At 34.8% G+C, this 22305-nt stretch overlaps 1 protein-coding gene across 8 annotated transcripts in view; it reads left to right on the forward strand.

Moving 5' to 3' along the window:
- The window catches only part of gw (trinucleotide repeat containing adaptor protein gawky), a 233528-nt gene that overhangs the window by 153386 nt on the left and 57837 nt on the right, over positions 1-22305 (forward strand). For all 8 annotated transcript variants that reach the window (XM_069841376.1, XM_069841377.1, XM_069841378.1 and 5 more), the window contains 3 exons: positions 3993-4469; positions 9951-10124; positions 20534-20684. In XM_069841376.1, coding sequence (XP_069697477.1) covers positions 3993-4469; positions 9951-10124; positions 20534-20684 — 802 coding nt within the window. The remainder of the gene's footprint in view (positions 1-3992; positions 4470-9950; positions 10125-20533; positions 20685-22305) is intronic.

Raw genomic sequence — 22305 nt, forward strand, 5'->3', positions numbered from 1 at the left:
TTCATTCATATCCAGAATTTTGAACTACTGACAGATTTATATAAATTCTAAATTATAGACATCAGCTCAAAGAATTTGAGTGACCACAAGGGTCCTGAATACAATAAACATGTACAATATAATGTGATGTGATACATTAGAGAAAAAAGAAAGTTAATTGTTTAAGGCAAATATAAGTGGATTAATTGAAATACAGATGATGATGTAATATTTGAAGAGAATCCTTGATAATATTTATAAGGATAGACATTACATAATCAAAAGGAATGTGAAGCTTCTTAAGATAATTCCATGTGAATTTGGAAATAGAACCTCTACTGCCAAACAGCAAACCAATGGCAGACCATTGTTTAAGAGGGACTTTGTACTTCTGAGAAAGATAAGGCAGACAAGACTCATATATGGACTTGTTCTCAATATCAACTTCGGTGGCCTGATTAAGGCTTCTTTCGAAACGGATAGTAGGGTCAAGAACAAGAGCCCGTTTTAAGTGTCTGTTAATAGCAATAATGTCTGCCTGTCTGAAAGAACCATCTGATATACACAAAGTCCTCATGAATCTCCCAATTTAAAGTTTTTAACGATGTCGACAAAGCATGTCGTAGATGATGATGTCTAGCATTGATCAGCAGCTCACCTTTAGGGGATTGTCCAAGCACGTGTCCAAGTGTTTCAAGCTCACTACAGTCTGGATGACGGCAGCGGGTTGTGCTTAGAGTTCTGCCCGGTATTGCGCGAACCGCCGAAATATTGCTTGACATTTTTAAAGCATTGGTCCATTCTGAGGAAGATAGGCCCTTTCGATTGCTTACGCATGAGTTAGCCTTGGGGAGATCACTATAAACAATAACCCCTTTACCACGCAAGGTATGGTTTGTCCAAGTTTGGAATGCGTCATTTCTTAAGTGTTCACGAATTTTACGACCTAACCAGTTGATAGCATCAATAGTTGTGATATTCAATTTTGACAGAGCAGAAACTTTTTCGCTTTCCAGTCCTTTGATATAATACAAAAAGTTGAAGGGTTTCTTCATGAGAATGGGCCGTTTTGTGTTCAAGAAAAGGGTTCACAATCCATATGTTTTGCGTCTAGAGATTCTCATTTTCGGGATAGTACTTTTCAAAAGATAACACCTTCAAGTGGGCTACAACAGTATCTGAGACTATATCTTGTGAACTGAAATCGTCTGTTTCTATAATACAGGAGCTCAGATGAGGTCTGGACAGAAATGACGGGATTTTCACTTCGTGTTGTTGACACACTCGAAGCAGAGGACAGACATTTGTAGAGTAATGGTGATACAACCATACAAGTTTCTATAATGACAAGAAATGGATTCGGAACACCTCAAAATCTGTGCTTCAGTGGCTGACCATGATAATATCTTTGAAAAATATTGGAGTGCAAGAGGTCAAATGACTTTATTGTCAAACGCCTGGCATTAGACAACAACAGTTTCTGTAATGATTACACAAGCATGCACATGTTCGTTCTGGCTCGTGTCAAGGTTAATGAATCATTCTCCAAATAACTGGCAAGTGACACAGTACATACGGAGTATTATACGTTTTCTCTTGTGCATTTAAAGTAAAAGTGAGAATAAGTGTAAACTGTTTAAATATTTCTTTCTCTGTTTCCACCTCTCTGTCTCCAATATAACAACTTTTTTTCTCTGCAAGATATACTTTTTTTTTTTTTACTTTTAGACCATTAGTTTATCCTTCCAGAATTGCAGCTATATACTATACATTTTTAAGAAAGTACAATGTTAATCTTGTACAGTATATCTTTGTCTCTTTTCTTTGTGTACACTCTTTTTCCTTTATGAATGGCACCATAGTCATCTCTTAACCATGGTTAGGAGGACTGATAATTAGTGTTGTTCTCATCTTCGCACAGATACAGGTATAGATTGACATATTTCTGATGTGAAATCTGTTGAAATAGTGGTCATTCTGTTTTGTATGTATTCATGTTCATTGAATTCTGTCTGTATATGAATTACTCATGATATTACCTATATTTCTGGTTTTAACCGAAGTTCATATTAACATTCTTTCAAGACTATATTGACAGTATGATTCATGTTCTTCGATTCATGAAGCAAGGACCAGTATGACGTAAACTAGCTTAAAATGATTGCAAATTTAGGGAAGTATTATATTTATATCTCCTCCCCTTTTCTAAATTTGTGATACGTTGCTGTATTCCACATAGGGTACCAGTAGTTCTGAATTGCTTGTCTCATCAGAAGTAGCTCTTAAATTTTAAATGAGAATGCCCATAAAGTCATTAGTCAATATAGCTATTTACATGGCTGAATGAATGCCCATAATGTCATCAGTCAGTATAGCTATTTACAAGGCTGCCAAGTTAAACTACTGAAATAATCTGGAAATCGTGCTAAAAAAAACTGACACCACTAATTATTTTCATAAGAAAAATTATAAGTAAATACATTACATATAACAACAAATTATTCAGCATTGAAAATGTGAAACACGCAACATAAACAGCCAGATTACTATGAATTACTTTTATTATACTCTTGAGTAGCACATCTGACTTCATTAAAATATTTTTCATCAAATACATAATGAAAGAGAAAGTTATGTCTATCTTCATTGAGGAACGAAATTGACTTTCATTTTGTCTGTTTAAACTAAAACTCCCTTCTGTTGCATTACTGTATGGTAATTTCATTAAAATATAGTACAACTTTGCATAATTTGTCATACTTGGGACTGGCAGTACAGTTAAATTCTTTGTAAAGATTGTTCCACTCTTCCTCAGAATGGGAACTGTAGAAATTGTTTGTTGTGTTTACTTTTGTAAAACATAAACTGATCATACAAACAATTCATATATTATCATCTGAGAAGTGAAGACCATTTTTATATCTATTGCAAAAATATTGAACTTGGTCAAAGTTACTTCCCATATTGTTTACATTGACACATGTAGTATTACAAACATCAACATTGAATGACAAATTTATTTGAAAATGCTTGATGGAAGTAGAAAAGAAAACCTTTACCTCTCAAAAAAAAAGTTGGCCTGACTTTCTCCAATACTTCCATCATTTATTGTCTTCCTAAGAAGCTATTTACATGTCAAATCATTAAACAACTCTGAATTTTCTGACTAGCTCTATAATGTACATATTATCACTTGTGACATTAGGACCAGATAGTGCATCAGTTTTCACAAACCAGTAAAGTAATTTATGCTGTAAAATATATATATAAATGCGTGGCGACTCTTTCTGCATTCAAATTGAAAGAATTAAACACAGGCACTACATCTTTAAAGAAGAGAAAATAAACTTTTGTTGTGGGATCATTAAATGAGTTTTGAAGTCTATAAAAATTGAAATTGAAAATTAAAATTAACCAAACAATACAAAATAGAGTCTGGCACTGCACTTGTGAAAAAAAGCTGATAAATCGATACAGTGTGCTGATAAGCTGACAAACCTTAGCAAATGCTGATGTCAGCTTTAAAAACTGATACTTGGCAACTCTTTATTTAGTCCATGTACATATAATTGGCTTGATGTTTCTCTGAAAAGTAATCATTACGTATCTTGGTGAAACAGAATATTAAACCCATTTGTATAGCTATCTTCATATATGTTTTTAAGATTTAGGAACTACTCGCATAAGTCCTCCATTTGTGAAAGAAATTATTGTTAAAAAGCGTATCTCCGGAATTTCATATTCAAAAAGAAGAAAAATTTAAATAAGAGTGTCTTCATTCCTCAAACTTTTAATTTCTATGACTGTTGCAAGGAAATAATTTTCTTCATTTTGTTAAGATAATTTTACTTAATTTATTTCATTTAAATTTTATGTTCAGTAACTATGCTTATGGTTTATAACCTTTTTATCTATGTGTACGTTTCCTGTGGTCAAGTTTACAGATATGTTACTATGTTTGTAATGTTCTATATTTGTTATCTAGCAAAGTGTTTTTCTTTTTTCATTGATAGCTGGAAAGAAAGATAACGATTGGTCTGGTGGTGGTGGCGGCGGCGGTGGTGGTGGTGGTGGGGGATCAAGTTGGGGTGATCCTCGCGACCCACGTAGTGATCCCCGTGGACTGGACCCTCGTGATCCTAGAGATCCTCGCAATGTAGGGGCTATTGATCCTCGGGACATGCGAGCAGACCCACGTGATGCCAGGAGTGGGATGATGGATCCACGAGATCATATTCGTGGTGTTGTTGATCCAATGCGTGGGGATGTTGGTATGCGTGACTTGCGAGATATGCGGGGAATGGGAGACATACGTGGAGGTGATCCCATGTTACGAGACCCTCGAGGTGGTATTAGTGGCCGCCTCAATGGTGCTGGTGATGGAGGAATGTGGGGACAACCTCCTCAGCCACCTCATCATCACGGACCTCATCACCAACAGAGCCAGCCTCCAGGAAAAATGGTCGGTCCTGGTGGAGTTTCTGGTAGTGGTATGTATTATTATTTTAAAATTTGGACAAGTTAACACATTAAAATTAAAATTCACCTGCTAATATGTTAAGTTTACACACTCTTCAGTTATGTTAGGTGTATGAAATCCAATCCATGTGTTTAGTTTGAGCAGGACGAATAGAAGAAATAATGTACGCACTTCTATGCTTTCCTATTGTCGGTGGCGGACCTGACAATTAGTGGCGCTTCATCACATTCCTACTGTCTGCTCAAGTGCTCAACAAAACCAGACACCTTCCAGGAATTTCTGCATTCCTACAACCAAACTATTTGAACCATATCCATCTCTTGACATTCAAAACTTTCTCGTTTACTTCTACACGAAAGTTAAAAAATAGGCTATATACATAATAAATAGAAATAGACAATTTTAGGCTTTAAAACCTTAAAAATAGGTCTCAACAGGCAAAATAGGCATTTTTAGGCACCATAAAACCACTTTCAAACGTTCAAATTTTATATAAGATGTGAAGATATTTAACTAGTTTTAGTTTATCTGTACAGAAGAAAATAGGCGTTTAACCTAAAATCCGAGGTCTAGTTATTTAGTAGAGTCAATGAAATAGGTTCTGTAAGTGACAGAAAAAGACGACAAAAGCACTGTGTTCTTGCAGAGGAAAAACTGGATGAAATTGGTGCTGCATTAGAGCATAGTCTCTGAAACATTTGGCACAGCAGACAGGGATTTCTAAAGCATGTGGAGTGGCAATAAAATTTCTGAAACTAAAACTATACAGAATTCCATCATGTCATGAATTACAGCCCCAAGATGCAATTGCAGGCTTAATTTTTGCAATTGGGTGTTAGAAAAAGTAAATAATGAAGAACTTGAATGACAATTTCTTGAGAAGATGTGAAATAAGCGTACAAGAAAATGAACATCACATACAGCATTTTCGGTGAGCAGGGTGAGTACCAATTGATGATGTATTATTTATACCTAAGTTTTAATGAGTTTAGTTGCGCGAGCGTGCTTGCGGTCTCAGTGGTAGAAGCGCAGTCTCCCTAAGGGTACATGGTCGGTCAGTCATTGTGGATGTATGGGCCAGATGCACTGTATGTACAAGTCGATGATAGTTTGTTGGATGACTCATTGTATTGAAAAGTCACAATTTTTAAACTGTACTTACCTGTATCTGCATGGTCCTGCTAATTTTTCATGTTTGCAATCTTTCCCTTTAAATGTTTTGTGTTTAAGTTCACTGATTTTTTTTTAATCTTCACATGTACTTTTCTTATTGTTGCTTATAATAAATTTTAATTCCTAAGTAACATGTGGGGGGGGGGGGGGAAGGAAATTATACCAGAACAATGGAAGGAGTCCATAATCATGCCCATTTTAAGGAGGACAGGGCTAACTGTAGTAACTTTCGAAGAATGTCACTTTTGTTGACGTCCTACAAAATTTTGTCTAATATCCTTTTGAGAAGATTAACTCCATATATAGATGAAATTATTGGGGATCATCAGTGTGGTTTTAGGTGTAATAGATCAACTGTTGATCAGATTTTTTTGTATTCGATAGATATTGGAGAAAAAATGGGAGTATAAGGGTATAGTACACCAGTTATTTATGGATTTCAAAAAGGCATATGACTCGGTTAAGAGAGAAGTTTTATATAATATTCTTATTGAATTTGGTATGCTGAAGAAACTAGTTTGATTAATTAAAATGTGTCTTAGTGAAACTTACAGCAGAGTCCGTATAGGCCAGTTCCTATCTGATGCTTTTCCAATTCACTGCAGGCTAAAGCAAGGAGATGCACTATCACCTTTACTTTTTAACTTTGCTCTAGAATATGCCATTAGGAAGGTTCTGGATAACACAGAGGGTTTAGAATTTAATGGGTTACATCAGCTTCTTGTCTATGCAGATGACGTGAATATGTTAGGAGAAAATCCACAAACAATTAGGGAAAACGCGGAAATTCTACTTGAAGCAAGTAAAGCAATAGGTTTGGAAGTAAATCCCGAAAAGACAAAGTATATGATTGTGTCGTGACCAGAATATTGTACGAAATGGAACTATAAAAATTGGAGATTTATCCTTCGAAGAGGCTGAAAAATTCAAATATCTTGGAGCAACAGTAACAAATATAAATGACACTCGGGAGGAAATTAAACGCAGAATAAACATGGGAAATGTGTGTTATTATTTGGTTGAGAAGCTTTTATCATCTAGTCTGCTGCCAAAAAATCTGAAAGTTAGAATTTATAAAACTTATATTACAGTTGTTCTATATGGTTGTGAAACTTGGACTCTCACTTTGAGAGAGGAACAGAGATTAAGGGTGTTTGAGAATAAGGTTCTTAGAAAATATTTGGGGCTAAGAGGGATGAAGTTACAGGAGAATGGAGAAAGTTAACACAATGCAGATCTGCATGCATTATATTCTTCACCTGACATAATTAGGAACATTAAATCCAGACGTTTGAGATGGGCAGGGCATGTGGCACGTATGGGCGAATCCAGAAATGCATATAGAGTGTTAGTTGGAAGGCCGAAGGCAATAAGACCTTTGGGGAGGTCGAGACGTAGATGGGAGAATAATATTAACGGATTTGAGGGAGGTGGGATATGATGGTAGAGACTGGATTAATCTTGCTCAGGATAGGGACCTATGGTGGGCTTATGTGAGGGCGGCAATGAACCTCCGGGTTCCTTAAAAGCCATAAGTAAGTAAGTAATAACATTTGGTCATAACAGAGGGTTGATAACGTATTATATTATATTTAGCAAGGACGTGGCAACTCTGTAAAATGTGATATTTGACTTGTGTCAAAGCTGTTTTAAGGCAGAGGGTGGGGCGACGACATTAAGGCTTGCCCTAAGTATAACACCTGAGTTAGATACTATCTGATTTTATGCGCCATTTTAATAACACTGCCAACAGGCTTGTAATTGCATCTTGGATACGATAATCGCAACAATGAAAATAGGAGTATGAAAGAAAGCATTGATAGAGCAACAGCTCATCTTCAAAAATAATAAAGTAATAAAAAAAATAGTTAGATTTTATGTAACAGTGCAAGCAATTGCGGGTTAATATTGTTTTGTATTATGAAAAACTGAAGTTATAAAAAGAGGAGAAATTAAGCAGATACCAAAATAGATGGTCGAAATGCGTTTGGAACATTAATTCACACATATATAAGTAGACTTTGCAACACTGAAAAAACTTTCACTGGATTAAAAAAAATGAGGGAAGGTGGAATAGGTAACCACCTATTTTGTTTTGACTTCTCGAATTCATTGATGCTACGAATTCAATGACTCTTATGGGGAATTTGTACATTTCACTTGTCCTTGGGAATCCCGTAATATTTGTGGAATGAGTGCTTGGGGTTTTGAAGTGTTTCCTGGAAAAACATCCCTATTGCCACCTTATAATGTTTGGACGGACCAGTTTAATGATAGATACAGAAATATTAATGAAAGGGAAAAATGGTTCGAAATACGAAAGAAATACTAAATGCTAAGCCTTATATGAAGTACGAAAATTTTACCATAACATTATGAAATATGAAAATCTTTTTTGACATTAATTGCATTCTGTGCATCTCATTTGTGAAAATCTTTGTTTTCATTTTGCTAGCTGGAATAGTTTAGAATGTGAAATTTCGATTTTGGCTGTCACTAATATTAAAACAAAGAACATAATCAAACTGTAATAATTTCACTCATTATAATAAATACAATACTAAATAAATCTCAGATGTGTAGATGTAATGCTGCCAGTTTGGAATGTCAGCTTATGTAAAATTTATTGTTACAAAATTAACCTAGCGTACGTTTGCAGGGGATTTCCTATTTGTAATTTTGCTGATTCTGAACATTAATTTGTCAGGACAGATGCGTTGATCATGAAGGCTTCAGGCCCACTTCAGATTTTGAGGAATTTTTCAGGCTTCACGTCTACATAGTATTGTGCATTTTCCCTCACCCCTTCACTGCGCTGGATCATCCATTTTGTAGTGACACTACATAGTCAAATTTACATCTCAGTCGAATGTTTCAGTGCTACAAACCAGCAGATGCTAAAACTACATGAAGAAGTAGTCACTGTGGTAATCCTTTACCTAAGCCTTAAATCCTCATCCATAATAGTATAGGATTTTTTTTTTGTAGCTGCTCTGGATAAATAACTATGTGCGTTGTTTGAGGGAAGATTTCGACAAGAGCTCAATAACACTTCCTTGTTATAAGCTGCATTCAGAAGGGAACTGTTAAATAAGCTCGTATCAAAACTGCACTCTCAAATCGCGCACATTTTTAGAACTGCACAGCAGGTAGACAAACAAAAAAATTTCCTGCCCATGCTGTGTGTAAGAACGTGCTTGCATATTGTATTAAGGGAAGAGGATGGTATTTTTTGGTGAAAAATGAGTAAATTAAAAAAAAAAATTCTTTAAAATACTCTGTGATATGTGTGGAATGCATAGCATTACATTTTGTGGGTATTTGTGCCCTTATCAGATGTTGAGACGTCATTTTCAAACTTCCTGCACTATGGATTTTTAAATCACACGCCCACTTTTATTGGTTTCCAGTAACTTCATTTTTTTTTTTTTGCTACATTGCCAGACAAAAATAGATATAATTTCTGAACTATTAAAGATACATGCATGAAATTTAGAACACACATTCTTTAGACTGTTAGGAAACTTTTCTCTGCAACAGAATTTTAATTGATTTCATTTTAAAAATACGTCCGTTTGTTTGCAAGAAAGGAAATCGGAAAATTGTTATTAAATTTTAATTGTTTATTTTACAAACGTAGGGACTAATATCAAAATTCTGTTACAGACAGTTTGTATAACATGCTTTTGCAAATATACATTGCAAAAAACTGTTTGAATCTATCTTTAAAAACGGTTTAGATATATCGGTTTTAGTACAATCCTGCATTGGGTATATTCTTTTCAAATTTGGGCCCCCAAATAATTTTTTTTTTTTTTTTTTCAAAATATTTTTATTTGCTTGAGTTGCCACAGGTATGAGCTCTCTACATACAAAAAATTAATATTTTACACCAAATAGGAAAAAAGTTAAAAAAATACCATCCTCTCCCCTTAAGAAATAATGGCGTATACTTGGAGAGAGGAGCTGATTTGTTATCCTGTGTGAATGTGTATGATATTTTTCTATCTGCTCTGGACATCTAACAATGTGCTGATTTATGGAGAGGTTTTGATATGAGCTCATCAACGGTTCCTTGCCAGTTCAGAGATTACAATATTTTTTTTTGTGTTCGAATTTTAATTACGTGTTTCTGATTCAGTTAGAAATAATTAATAATGAAGGTTAATCAAATGTATGGAATGACATAGTCTTTTGCAAGTACGTTTTATAGAGTCTACAGGAATGTAAGATATTATTTAATGCACTCTAAATTGTAAGTTGATCATATTAAACTTTCGGAGTGAATTATGCTAATGATTATTAATTTATATTCTAGGTGTCAATCAATGGGTGGGCCCACCACCCAAAGACATGAGCATGCCTGGAACAGGATCAAATAAAACTGGTTGGGAAGAGCCTTCCCCGCCTGCCCAGAGACGCAATATACCAAATTATGATGATGGCACATCACTATGGGGAAATCCTGCACAGCAGCAAAGTAGGATGGGAGGTACTGGAAAAATTATTGGTGTCTCAGTATGTTACGAACTTTTTTTTTCTGTTCAAGAGCTTCTAATTATTTTTTTTAGCATATTACATTTACGTGCGTGCATGTGTGCGGGTGCTCTCTGTTTTCAGTATAGGATTAGCATTATAAGTGGTACTGCATATACTAAACAAAATAGTGACAAGGCCGGTAGTGTTGTTTGAAATGGTCAAGCGAATTAGGAAAAGCAGAAAAAGAACAAGAAGAAGAACAGGAGATTTTTAAGTAAAATAGGAGGGTCGACACCTTATTCTGTTTTTATGAGTACATAGTTATCAGAGACTTGCAGCACAAGTAAGCATACAGCATAAGTTTTTTAATGTGTTCATCGTAGAAGTCCCTCTCTGTTCATTTAAGTAGGCTTGTATTAGAGCTTTCTTATTGTCATCACTTTCATGCGTCTGTCTTTCAAAGGACAGGTGGAAATCTGTAGGTAGTATATTCATTCATTCATTTATTTTATTCCATAGATCTTACATGTGCAATGAAGCTTTAAGATGTGGAACATGTCAACATTTTACAATATTACAATTACAATTTTTACAAATTTTTATAGTTTTACAATTTAGTAATTTTCTACAATTTTTACAATTTTGTACAATTTTTTAAAATTCTTTTTACATTTTGGCGAGATGTAGTGATGAGATGAGGTCCGAGGATTCGCCAAAATATTACCCGGCATTTGCCTTTTCGGTGGGGGAAACCTCGGAAAAACCCAACCAGGTAATCAAATCAAAGGGGGTAATCAAATCAAAGGGGTTGATGCCAAGGACTCGCCATAGACCATCCGGCTTCAGTCCCACGGCTGGGGAAAACCTCCGAAGAAACCAAAGTCCAAAGGGGGATCCAACCCAAGCCCGAACACAGCTCCGGATCAGCAGCCCAGCGAGTCTGTCGACTGAGCAACATCAATGGCTCTACTAAAAGTATACAATACATAGCCATAGTATATGTGAAATGTAAGGAGAATAATCATAAAAATTGCAGGTAAAATAAGAAAGGTTTTCAATTTTTATTAGCTTTCCCCCATTTTAAGTGAAATTAAGCGAATTCTAAGTGAATAGACACAAATACAATGGAATTTTAGAGTTCTCAAATTAACTTACAATCTTTTTTAGGTAAAAAAAAAAATATAAAATAATAATAATAATAATAATAATAATAATGATTTACTCTGCCAGCTAAAATAAATTATTATTATTATTATTATTATTTTATAATAATTTTTTTTTACCTAAAAAGATTGTAAGTTAATTTGAGAACTCTTCAAAATTCCATTGTATTTGTGTCTATTCACTTAGAATTCACTTAATTTCATACTTTATTGCCCTTTTCAGAAAGAAAGGGTGAAGTAGTTTCTTCCCTAAATGTGAGACACATTGGAAGTCACCATTAACTTTGACTTTGAGGCTGCTTTGACTGAATTCCACTTGATCATTTGACTTTGAAGGTGCTTTGACTGCATCCCACTTGATCATTAATAGTTCAGATAATGAAAGTAGGTACTGTATAACGATTAGACTTTTAAGATTTAACTCAGTTTTCTATAAAGGGGAAGAAATCAAACCTACATAAACATTGTTTACCATATAAGTCCCTCACCTTTTTTCCTCTGATTTTCAGTACAAAACTGAGAAGGGTCCTATATGTAAAAAAAAATTAGTAAGGAATCAAGACATAAAATAACTGATAAACATAAAATATTCTTGAAAATAAATTAGGAGACAATTCATAGTAAAATAAAAAGATAGATAGCTTAGGATCAGGGGAGGGGGTAAGTTACCTTTACTAGCTAGCATTCAGCAGGTATAAGAAATGCTGCCAAGAACTCAGCATTAGTTAACAAGAACATTTTACTGATTGTTACCAAAGCCAAGATGAAACTAAATCTGGCGCAGCCTACTATGTCACACAACCAAAGAAGAATATCTTACCTCCATGCAGCTCCAAATGAAGCCTATTTATCTTTTTGCTGTTTGAATAATCCTAATGTTAAAATAGGCATGTGATTGGCACCTAGTTGAAACATTCGCATGACACAGGACAATATAATTCCTTATTTGAGGACCATCATAATTTTGTATTTATTTTATTTGTTGGCCAGGAATCCAACAAGTCACTCAGCTGAATGCGCTCCTAGTATAATGGCAGTTGACACTGGACATATATGTCAACATATATACTCGTATACCTAACTTGGAGTCAGGCCACAAAGGGAAACATCGAAGGAGGAAGGTTCGATCCGGTGCTGTGGATTGAATTCAGCGTAGCTCAGTGGTCAGAGCACTTGGTATGTAGAAGCAAGGACCCGGGTTCGATCCCCGGTGCCGGATCGAATTTTTCTCCTCAAATATTAGTCTGTTCTTGTAACAAGCTGGCTTCAATTGACATTGAGCTTGTTTTCTACGTAAGCACATGGTAGTTTTTGCATCCTCAGTGAATTGTTAAATATACCGTGTTCTTTTTCGTGGCTATACGGGTCTAGGAAACATCATGTCACCAGATTACTGGCTGCTCTGCACCTGCTATAGATATCTGCCTTGGCCGCTATCTTGTTGCTTTCACTTATTACCTGCCTGCCACCAACTGCCATTTGTAATTGAACAAAGAGTATTTATAACAATACACTTGTTAAATATTCATGTTGGAGAAGTTACCGCTGAAAATTTGCACTGGGAGACAATACTTCGAAAACTGAGGAGACACCATAGCCCGTAACATGCATCAGTTTCACCAGTGAGAAAATGTACCTTACTGCAGGAGTGCTCACAGGAGCATCCTGAAGCCTCGCCTGGGGCGAGAGGGTGCAGAGTGGGCAGGTATAAATGGACAGGCAACAAGTAGAACTTGCTGCTATGGAACTTGGCAGACTCAGCGGGGCAAGAAGATGAGGATGTAGGATTGTCTTTCAAACAAAATATAAACAATATAAATCAATTTATTGCATTTACGTTGACAAAAGAAATTCTGAACAGAAACAGTGTTTTAGGAACAGATGTAAACTTAAAATGCTAAGTATTACATGTGTGTTTGTGCCACCAGATGTGTAATATCTGAAACAATCGATCTACTCGAATGCAGCTGAATCATAGATGTCAAATGCTTATTGCTTAGCTGTGATCTGTGGCCGGTTTCAGACATTTTTAGAACAGAGGAAACCTGCTCACATAGGTATGTCATACCAAACATACTAATTATTTTTGCTGCATTCCTATACAGACGTGGAAAATGATGAGATGAGATATAATTGATCTTCAGTTATTTTGAACTTCACCTCAAGAAAATGTCACATTTGTGATCTCTTAATTCCATTTGAAGTGTAGAGGGAACTGTGGATATATCAACGGAAAGTGGGAACATGAATATTTGAAAATCCAACTGGAGGAATTCTATTTCACTGAATCGTTCCTCAAATGCCTTATCTAAGATAGTCAAAGACTCCACAAATGCAACATATTGTGAATCTGTAATATTAGGCACAAATTTGCTTAGGTTTGGAAAATGAGTCAAATTGCGTTCTTGCATTTGTTGTGTCCACAAATTAAGTTTCATTCGAAATGCTTTAATTTTATTGAACAAATCAATAATCAGGAGACCTTTACCTTGCAAGGAAATATTTAGGTCATTTAAATAATTTGTCACATCTGTCAGGAAAGCGAAGTCTTCTACAAGCCAAGAAGGGTCCATCAGCTGGGGAAAAGCTCGAGGTAGCGCGCTGTTACGTCATCATAGCGTAATGCACCTCGCCCTGCCCTAGCTCCATGTATATGCACTGAGTGCAGGTTGCCCTCTGTGAGTACAACTGCCCTACTTTTGCGCAAACAGCGGAAAGCTGTACAGGTTGCTGCTTGTAGACACTGTATAAGAGAGGAATAATAACACCTTTGTCTGATAGCAATTGACCTTACATAAAAGTTCAAAATAATTTAATTAATTAGAAAGTAACTGTTTCTTAAGCAAACAAATGCATAGTAGTGAGGTTAGGCCTACATTGGCGAGTAATGAGATATGTTTTTAACATGAAATAGAATGTACTGAGAACTGGTGGCGCAAAGCTGTTGCAAATCAATTCTCATTTCAGTCATGTGCTATCGTTTACTAACAGCGAAAAGATTATAGAAACAGAGCCATTGTGGCTTGTGGATATTAGTCATTAAGGGGCTCTATTGTAAAAGTTAAATTTAAATATTGCATTTTGGAATGAAAAACAATTGAATCAGTCGGAGCTGAAAAGCATTAAGTCAAAATTGAATTTTTTTTATTTAGCATTATGAACTATTTAAGCAAGACCTATCGATCGGAACAAGAAAGAATCAAGTCAGCCTTCTTCTTGTGCAAGAAACTGTTGCTACTGGTAACATGAATGGACCACACCATATGAGGTTGACCAAGCTGCAGAGTTGCTGCTTTCTGATTTTCACAGCCTTGGTTTTTTTTTTTTTTTTTACTGAGTTATTTTACGACATAGTGTCAACATCTCAGGTTATTTAGCATCTGAATGAAATGAAGATGATAATGCCGGTCAGCACTGATACCCAGCATTTGCTCATATTGTGTTGAGAGAAAACCCTGGAAAATACCTCAACCAGGTAACTTGCACCATCCAGGATTCGAACCCGGGCCACCTGGTTTCGCGGTCAGACGCGCTAACCATTACTCCACAGGTGTGGATCCGCGGCCTTGTGATATGAATGTTTCAGTGTAATAAGTGACTTTGTTTTTACCCTACTTTATTCGATTTGCTGTATCATAAGAGAAATTGTAATTTATAACAATCTTTTCATTGAATGTAATTGGTATTTATATTACAAATAAATATAATTAAATATCATGCATTATTTAAATATGTAAAGCATTTATGAAGTGTACATAGCAACCACGGAGCTGAAAAGCATTAAGTCAATTTTTCTAAATAATTTTTTAATGTTTGTGAGGCATTGAATTTATATTTCTGTTGTGGCACACATAGGCTAGGGAATTATTCTACAACTTAACATAAATTTCAATAAATTTACTTGGTTTTCTTCATTTTATAATGTTTTTTCCTTCTCCTGAGAAGTTACAAAAACTGACTTAGAAAATGTCTTTCAGCTCCAGCCAATTCAATTATAACATGCCCTTGGTAAGGGATGGGAGATTATTTGAAAATAATCGGTTGTCGGTTAATGAGTTATTTTAAAATTAATTTAACCTGAGGGAAGTTAACAGATCAAAAAGAACTAGTCAACCAGTTATTTTCTGTTTTATATATATATATATATATATATATATATATATATATATATATATATATATATATATATATATATATATTCAGGAAATTAGTTGGGCAAACAAAATGAGAACAATTTGCAATATAAATATAAATATAAATATATAAATTTAGCTTCCCTTATGAAAAGGTTGCCAGATTTGACAAAGCGTATTACATATAATTTGGAAACACACCTAAAATGATACACATTAGAAACGGTTAGGGAATCAGATATGCAAAATGTCAGAAAAATGTATACCTAAGTAGTGTTTGTGCTCATTTGCAGTTAAGAAAGGGGGGGGGATATCATCAGATAGGTTAGAATGATTTGAATGCCGCGAGAAAAATAATAATACAGATTGATTGGCATCGATATCTAAACCACAACAGCCATCGGTTAAGATAACTTGAAATTTCCATTATCACTTCCATACAAATGATTTCTCAATATCTGAATTGATCCTTTGAGGGCACTAATGCAATCAACTGCAAATCAACAAGAAGATAGTTAAAAACGAATGTCATTAGATGCTGAACATCAATGACATTCCTAAACAAAATACAAACAATAATAGTTTATGAAATAGCATTTAGTTAATTATTTCACTCACATTAGGGTTATAGATAGAATAAATAAAAAAAATAACACAAATTGCATCATTTTTACACTAATTATGACCTTGATTATGGTACATTTCGATGGACAATCTATTCTTCTATAACCAATAAATACTGAAATCGTAGTTTCTTGTTGTATGGTCACAGAACATCTATGACAGTACCCATCCCTGAAGTCCACCTGTGAAAGTGATTGCTATTGGGAAGCTAGAGACCTAATGGGACAATGATATAAAAATGTCAATAACCCATGCCATTAGGAGGGGAAAGTTTCTCGCCATTTGAAATATTCGCAGGTATTTATTATAAGCCAATCAAAAATCAGCAATTAAGATAGGCATATATTATTGACATTGATTCGAAGTCGAATTTCATTTTGCCATCCATGGACAGGTGAAGTAAATAAAGCAGTAACCCATACCCCATGGTCAATAAGACAATTTGCATTCAGGGTTGATTACATAGAGGACAAAATAATAAAAAGAATGATGTTCGGAGTGAGAACGAAGATTCAACACCTGAGATTCGGCTACCTGCAAAGTAGAGCTCATATTCTATTCCATGACACACACCTCCATGGGGGGGGGGGGGGGGGGAAAGTTATGACGCAATTTGCACGTTATTTTAACTCTCTGATTAATTTTTGAACAGATTTACAATGAACATCATAATATCAGCAACAAGTTATGCTGGACTCTTATGTATGAGATGAAATGTACACTGATTTCACCTTTCTGATATTCCTATTTGCCTGTGGTGTATTAATCATAAAGATCTGGAACACAATCTTTTATACTGCATATCCATAAATCCTGAATGAAACAAATTCAAGTCATCCATATGTTGACCACACCTCAACAGTGGGTAATGATGCAGGCATCTATAAGGAACATTAAAGTACAGGTACTCATTTGCTAGAAAAAAAAAAAAAACCTAATTGAAGGTTATAGTGGACTAAATGTTGCAGCATCCTGCTGGATACTTCAAGAAGGATGAATCTATGGGCAGTCAGTACTCTCTTGTAAACTTTTTTTTTTTTTAAATAATGAAACAACTCACCATATCTGTACTTACTACATTTTATCCATAAACTTTATAAATTTGGTGATGAATTTCATTTAGACAAACATTTCTTGAATTCACAATTTTATTGGTGTCCTGATTCGATGTAATTAATTTTGCATTTTGAGGATGCAAACGGTAGACATCTGCACAACACCTTGTTCTCTGATGATGCTCATTCCCTTCTGAATGACGTGAATAAACAGAAGGTCTGGTTTTATGCTATGAAATGTCCACTGAACTTTTATGAAAGGTACAATTACGACGACAGATTGTTGGCAGCTCAGTCACTGAGTAGATGTGCTCCACAACACAACCCACCAAATTTTAAGTCCACATAATACTTGGAACGATCGGGCAATCTTCAGATTTTGTTTTAATGAGAATTCAACTACCGTATATACAGAGTGGAAGTGAAATAGCCTTGCAGATTTGCAGAGCAAATAGCTCATGTTGTGTGTAACAAAAAACTATATTATTATTTTGTGGAAAGTTACTAGTTTTTTCAGAAAAAAAAAAAAAGTTTTTTTTTTTTTTTTTTCTCAAATATTTAACAACCTCTTATTCGGTAACTATTGCGAGTAGGATCGTGGTTTTTGTCCATATCGATAGGAAATCTAATAAAGAATAATTTATCCCTCTGGCGTATTTCAATATTGTGGACGGTTTTTGTATAAATTTAATTTTAAAAACCTCTAAATCCAAGCCACTGCATGCTGTGAGTTGGTTGCAACACAGTGCCAGAAAACAGCTCATCTAATGAGACACACTGACTTACAGAGTTCGTTGACCTCTTACCTCTATATCACTAGAAGTATGTTAGTGGCGGCAATGTTGTTGGACTGCTGAAACTTCAAACTTAATTTTCTAATTAACTGTTCATTTAATCACAAAATGTAATATAGGTTTTCTGTTCATTTCAGTGTACCCTATCATCCCTTTCAACCTGCAAGGTTATTTCACTTCCACTCTGTATGCACGTCACAACTGTATAGTATAATCATTGTACGTCAACCTTACCTTGTACAATATGTACCTGTTGTATGGTTGTATATAGTTTTCCAGCTGTTTTTAGATAGTTTTAAAGTTACAATTCACAGTTTTAAAGTTAAAAAGTTATAAAGTTGTAATGTTTGAATGATACTACCTACTATTGAATACAACATCGTAATTGTAAAATGCATATGACAGTGACATACCATCATATTCACTAATATACATGAGGTATAATGGATTGTTGTTATTATTGATTAGAGCTGAAGAAAATAAAGCTGCAAAAACTTATTGAGCATTTCATGTAATAGTTGTGTTTGTGTATTAAATTATTTTAAAATGGTGTATACTCTTCGAGAGAGAACATAAATCATCCTTATTGATTAAATTTAGGAAATTACAGAAAATAAGCTGTTTTTTCATCCTAAATTCAACTGATAACAAAAATACAGGTTGCCAGACGATGATAGAAAACAAAAGATGCGAAAACAAATGAATGAGGTGTACTACTAAGATTTATTTCAAATCATCTATCCTCAGGTGAGGTTGACCACTGGGATCCGGAATTAACAAACATAAAAGATAAAGGGAAATGAAACTAGCGAAATAATGATTCGATTTGTACATTAAAACAAAAATTTACGTGTTAGATGATAGTGTAGAATTTGAAGAGAGGCCTTCAGAATTTCCATTACAATCTTCTGAACCTCATAAAAGGGAATTTGAAAGGATTTAAGGATATTACATGTAAATTTTGGTAAACAACCCCTCGCTCCAAATAGCCTGTAACATCCCAGTTGTAAAGCGAAATGTCATATTTTTCTCTTTCATATTTAAGTACAAAAATATAGGGGTGCCATTTGGAATTTCAAAGTGGGGGTGGCAGGGAGTGGAGGTGAAATCTAAAATGTAATTGAGCCTGGTTTCAGACTTTCCCCTCAATATATAAATTGACGTGTTTTTTGTTTAAATTGAATTCAGTTTAAATAATTAGTTATTTAGACTGGGAAATTTTGAAATGAAAGCCCTGTATATCTTACTGATGTAAAAGTATAATTTAAATGTTTTTAATAATTTTAGCATTATATAGACAGTGACTTCCATGAGAGAATGTTTACGTAAAATTGGTTAACTCCAATATAGTATATGATAGGAACTTGTTACCATATAATAAAATGTGTTCACTATGTAATTATATGAAGATGACCACTAGTGGTTGAAAATGTTAGTTGAATTATATTAAATGACATCGTAATAAATTTCATTCATTAGTAATAGATGAGTACAATGACCAATTACCTTTTATCCATTGATATAATATTGACCAGTTGTGATATGACTCTGTTCCTTAAAAACTTTTCCGATAATTTTAGATTGATTACTTTTTCCATACTGAGTAGCTTCTTTCATTTTGTAAACTAATTATTCCATAGTTGGATAATCATCTGCCTCATATGTCTAATCTATTTTGCGTGTATACATATATCTTCGTGGAAATCATCTGTTCATTATTTTCCTTGTTTTAACTGCGTCTGCTGCATGGTGGTTTTTATATATAGTTCTCGCCAAGCTTAGACGACCTTGCTCACACCACTCTGCTGACTCGTGCCTTACCCAAAACATAATAAATCATATGGTGCATGCCTGTTAGTTATGCAGTGTTGTCACATTACGACTCTGAATTAGCCCAGCTGCTGGGCTGAGGCAATTACGATGATTTTTTAACAGAGAAGTTAGTAGTTATCTTTTGCTGCAAGATAAGCTGACCTCTGTACTCGGGCTGAAGCCGTCTATGTTTGGCAACACTGTTATAAAGCAATTCAGTTATCGGATGTGGCCAACTGCATAACATAAACATTGAGAGCATGTTGATGTGACTTCTTTCCTCTGAGCTGGAGTCATCTAAGTTTGGCTAGTACAATACTTCTGTGTTGAAGTTCCTGTTAGCCATTATCAGCCATTACTTAACTGTTACTGTATTACTACAGTACTACTATAATTTATTACTAAACTGACTATAATAGAATAGAAGAACTATGAATATTAACTGCCTCATGAGTAAATTTTCCAGTGAAAGTGTGCAAGTTCAAACCTGATCGGTTCTTATAGGGCACTTGATTACTTTGTTGTTATTGTGCACTCATGGTCATCCATACTTCTTTGTGACGATGGTAATAAACATATGCAATGCTGATATTGCCAGGTATGCAGGAGATATGCAAATACAGTACTTACTACACATGCCTCGAATATGGACTTACATGTATAGTTGCCAAAATGGTACATTACTTTTTTTCTCGTTCATATTTTTATTAGGAGTATAATTCTTTTTCTTCTCTTCCGTTATTGCTAATATTACACACCTATGTCATAACTCATAAGCAATGATTTTCATATATTGTAGATGGTTTCCCATTTACTGAATCAAAATGGACTTTTGTTAAAGGTAAAGTGTCTCATTGGAAAGAGATGCCAACACCGAACATGGGACGTGGTAGTATGCAGTGTCCTCCAGGGATGCCACCAACCAGAATACCAGGGAATGGCTCTGGAAATATGAAAACAGATGGAGGACCATTGTGGGGACATGCTCCAAGGCAAGTTTTCATATGCATTTACTTGGCTGAATTTATTGATAATTTCTTCTTGTATTCTGCAACTGCCTTTAAAGGAGATATTATAATCATTAGAAAAAGAAATAGTTTCTGTACATCAGAGTTTCTCAAACTATGGTCCGTGGACCACATGTGGTCCTCGAGGTCTGCCCTTGTGGTCCTTCAATAAAAGACAGAAGAAAAAATAAAATTCAAACGAATAGCATATCACACTACAGCTTAAAATCTCAGAGTTTGAAAATGGCACATGGCAATCAAATTTCACTTTTTTCCCAGTACTGACATTTTATGAAATTTATTACCCTACCCGTCTACTGACTTCCACTCTACTTCCAGCAACAAAAGAGGGATTTCAAGCACTATGAACGTGGTGTTTCTCGCCATCTTTTCCCTGCACATCTGGCGCCATGCCTGTAACCCAGCCAGGGACCACCCGAATTCCTAACACAGGACCAAAGTACCAAACCTTAATTACATTTTAATATATAAGTATACTGGTATTAAAATATACTACAAAAATTATAAATTTGCTTTTGAAGGTAACAAGAATAAGGTGGTCTGCGGAACTGTAATGACTTTAAAAAGTGGTCCCCACTTCAAAAAAGTTTGAGAAACTCTGGTGTAGATAATTTATACTTCTTCATAAGTTCTACTCTTTTTGCAACAATTCTGGCCATCATGTTAGTAAATGATGTTCCTGTTTGTAGTTGCTCCTGTGAACTATTGTTTACAACACATACAGTAATTCACTTATTGTGCTCCCAAATAACATAAAACTAATTTTTTCCACTTTACAAAAGGGTTTAATTGTAACCCTCAGTCTGACTTCTGGTGAAGAACTGACCTTTTTAGGAATATTTTGTTTTGAATATTGTAAACCCTTTATCTCTCAATAACAAATTAGTGACTTAGATTGATTACTTCTGAGCAGTCCATTTGTTTCTTGGATTAATAAGCATATACGAGTATGTACGAAGCATCCTGTCATCACCATTTTCATAAGGAGGAAGGGGAATATTGATTTTGAAAATAAGATGTGAAAACCTTGGTTTTTAGCTTCTGAAAATGAGAGAGAGAGAGAGAGATATTTGAAAATTAGGGAGGTCATTCATATAGGGATAAAAGGAAGACTGGATTGGATATAAAGATTTCGAGTTAGAAGTTGCAGGATATTGAGAATGGAGATCACATGTTTCTTCAGTGGCATTTAAATAATGATTATTTGATTATGTGTTGACTTCACATCTATGCCAGTTAGTGTATCAAGCAAAGAAAATATTTATATTTAATACATCTAATCAGAATACTGAAGTAGAAATTTTATACAAGAAGTTTGTGGGAATAATATGTAAAATACACAATATGCTATGTGTTCAGGTAGAGGAGGCAAAGACCTGTCCTGTGACCTTATCATGTGTTGTAGCTATATCACCAATGGGTATGGAGGGGGAAGATAGGTTTTAGTTTGAGATGAACTTCTGTGTCGGTAGATATGTATAATATTAACCATCATGACAACAAACTCTCTTTCTGAAGCTCAGTCTTTCTCCTATCGCACAGCTCACATGCCAGGTCTCGCCTCCTCATCTATACTTGTATTAAA

This window comes from Periplaneta americana, chromosome 12 (assembly GCF_040183065.1).
Source record: "Periplaneta americana isolate PAMFEO1 chromosome 12, P.americana_PAMFEO1_priV1, whole genome shotgun sequence".
Classification (NCBI taxonomy): Eukaryota; Metazoa; Arthropoda; class Insecta; order Blattodea; family Blattidae; genus Periplaneta; species Periplaneta americana.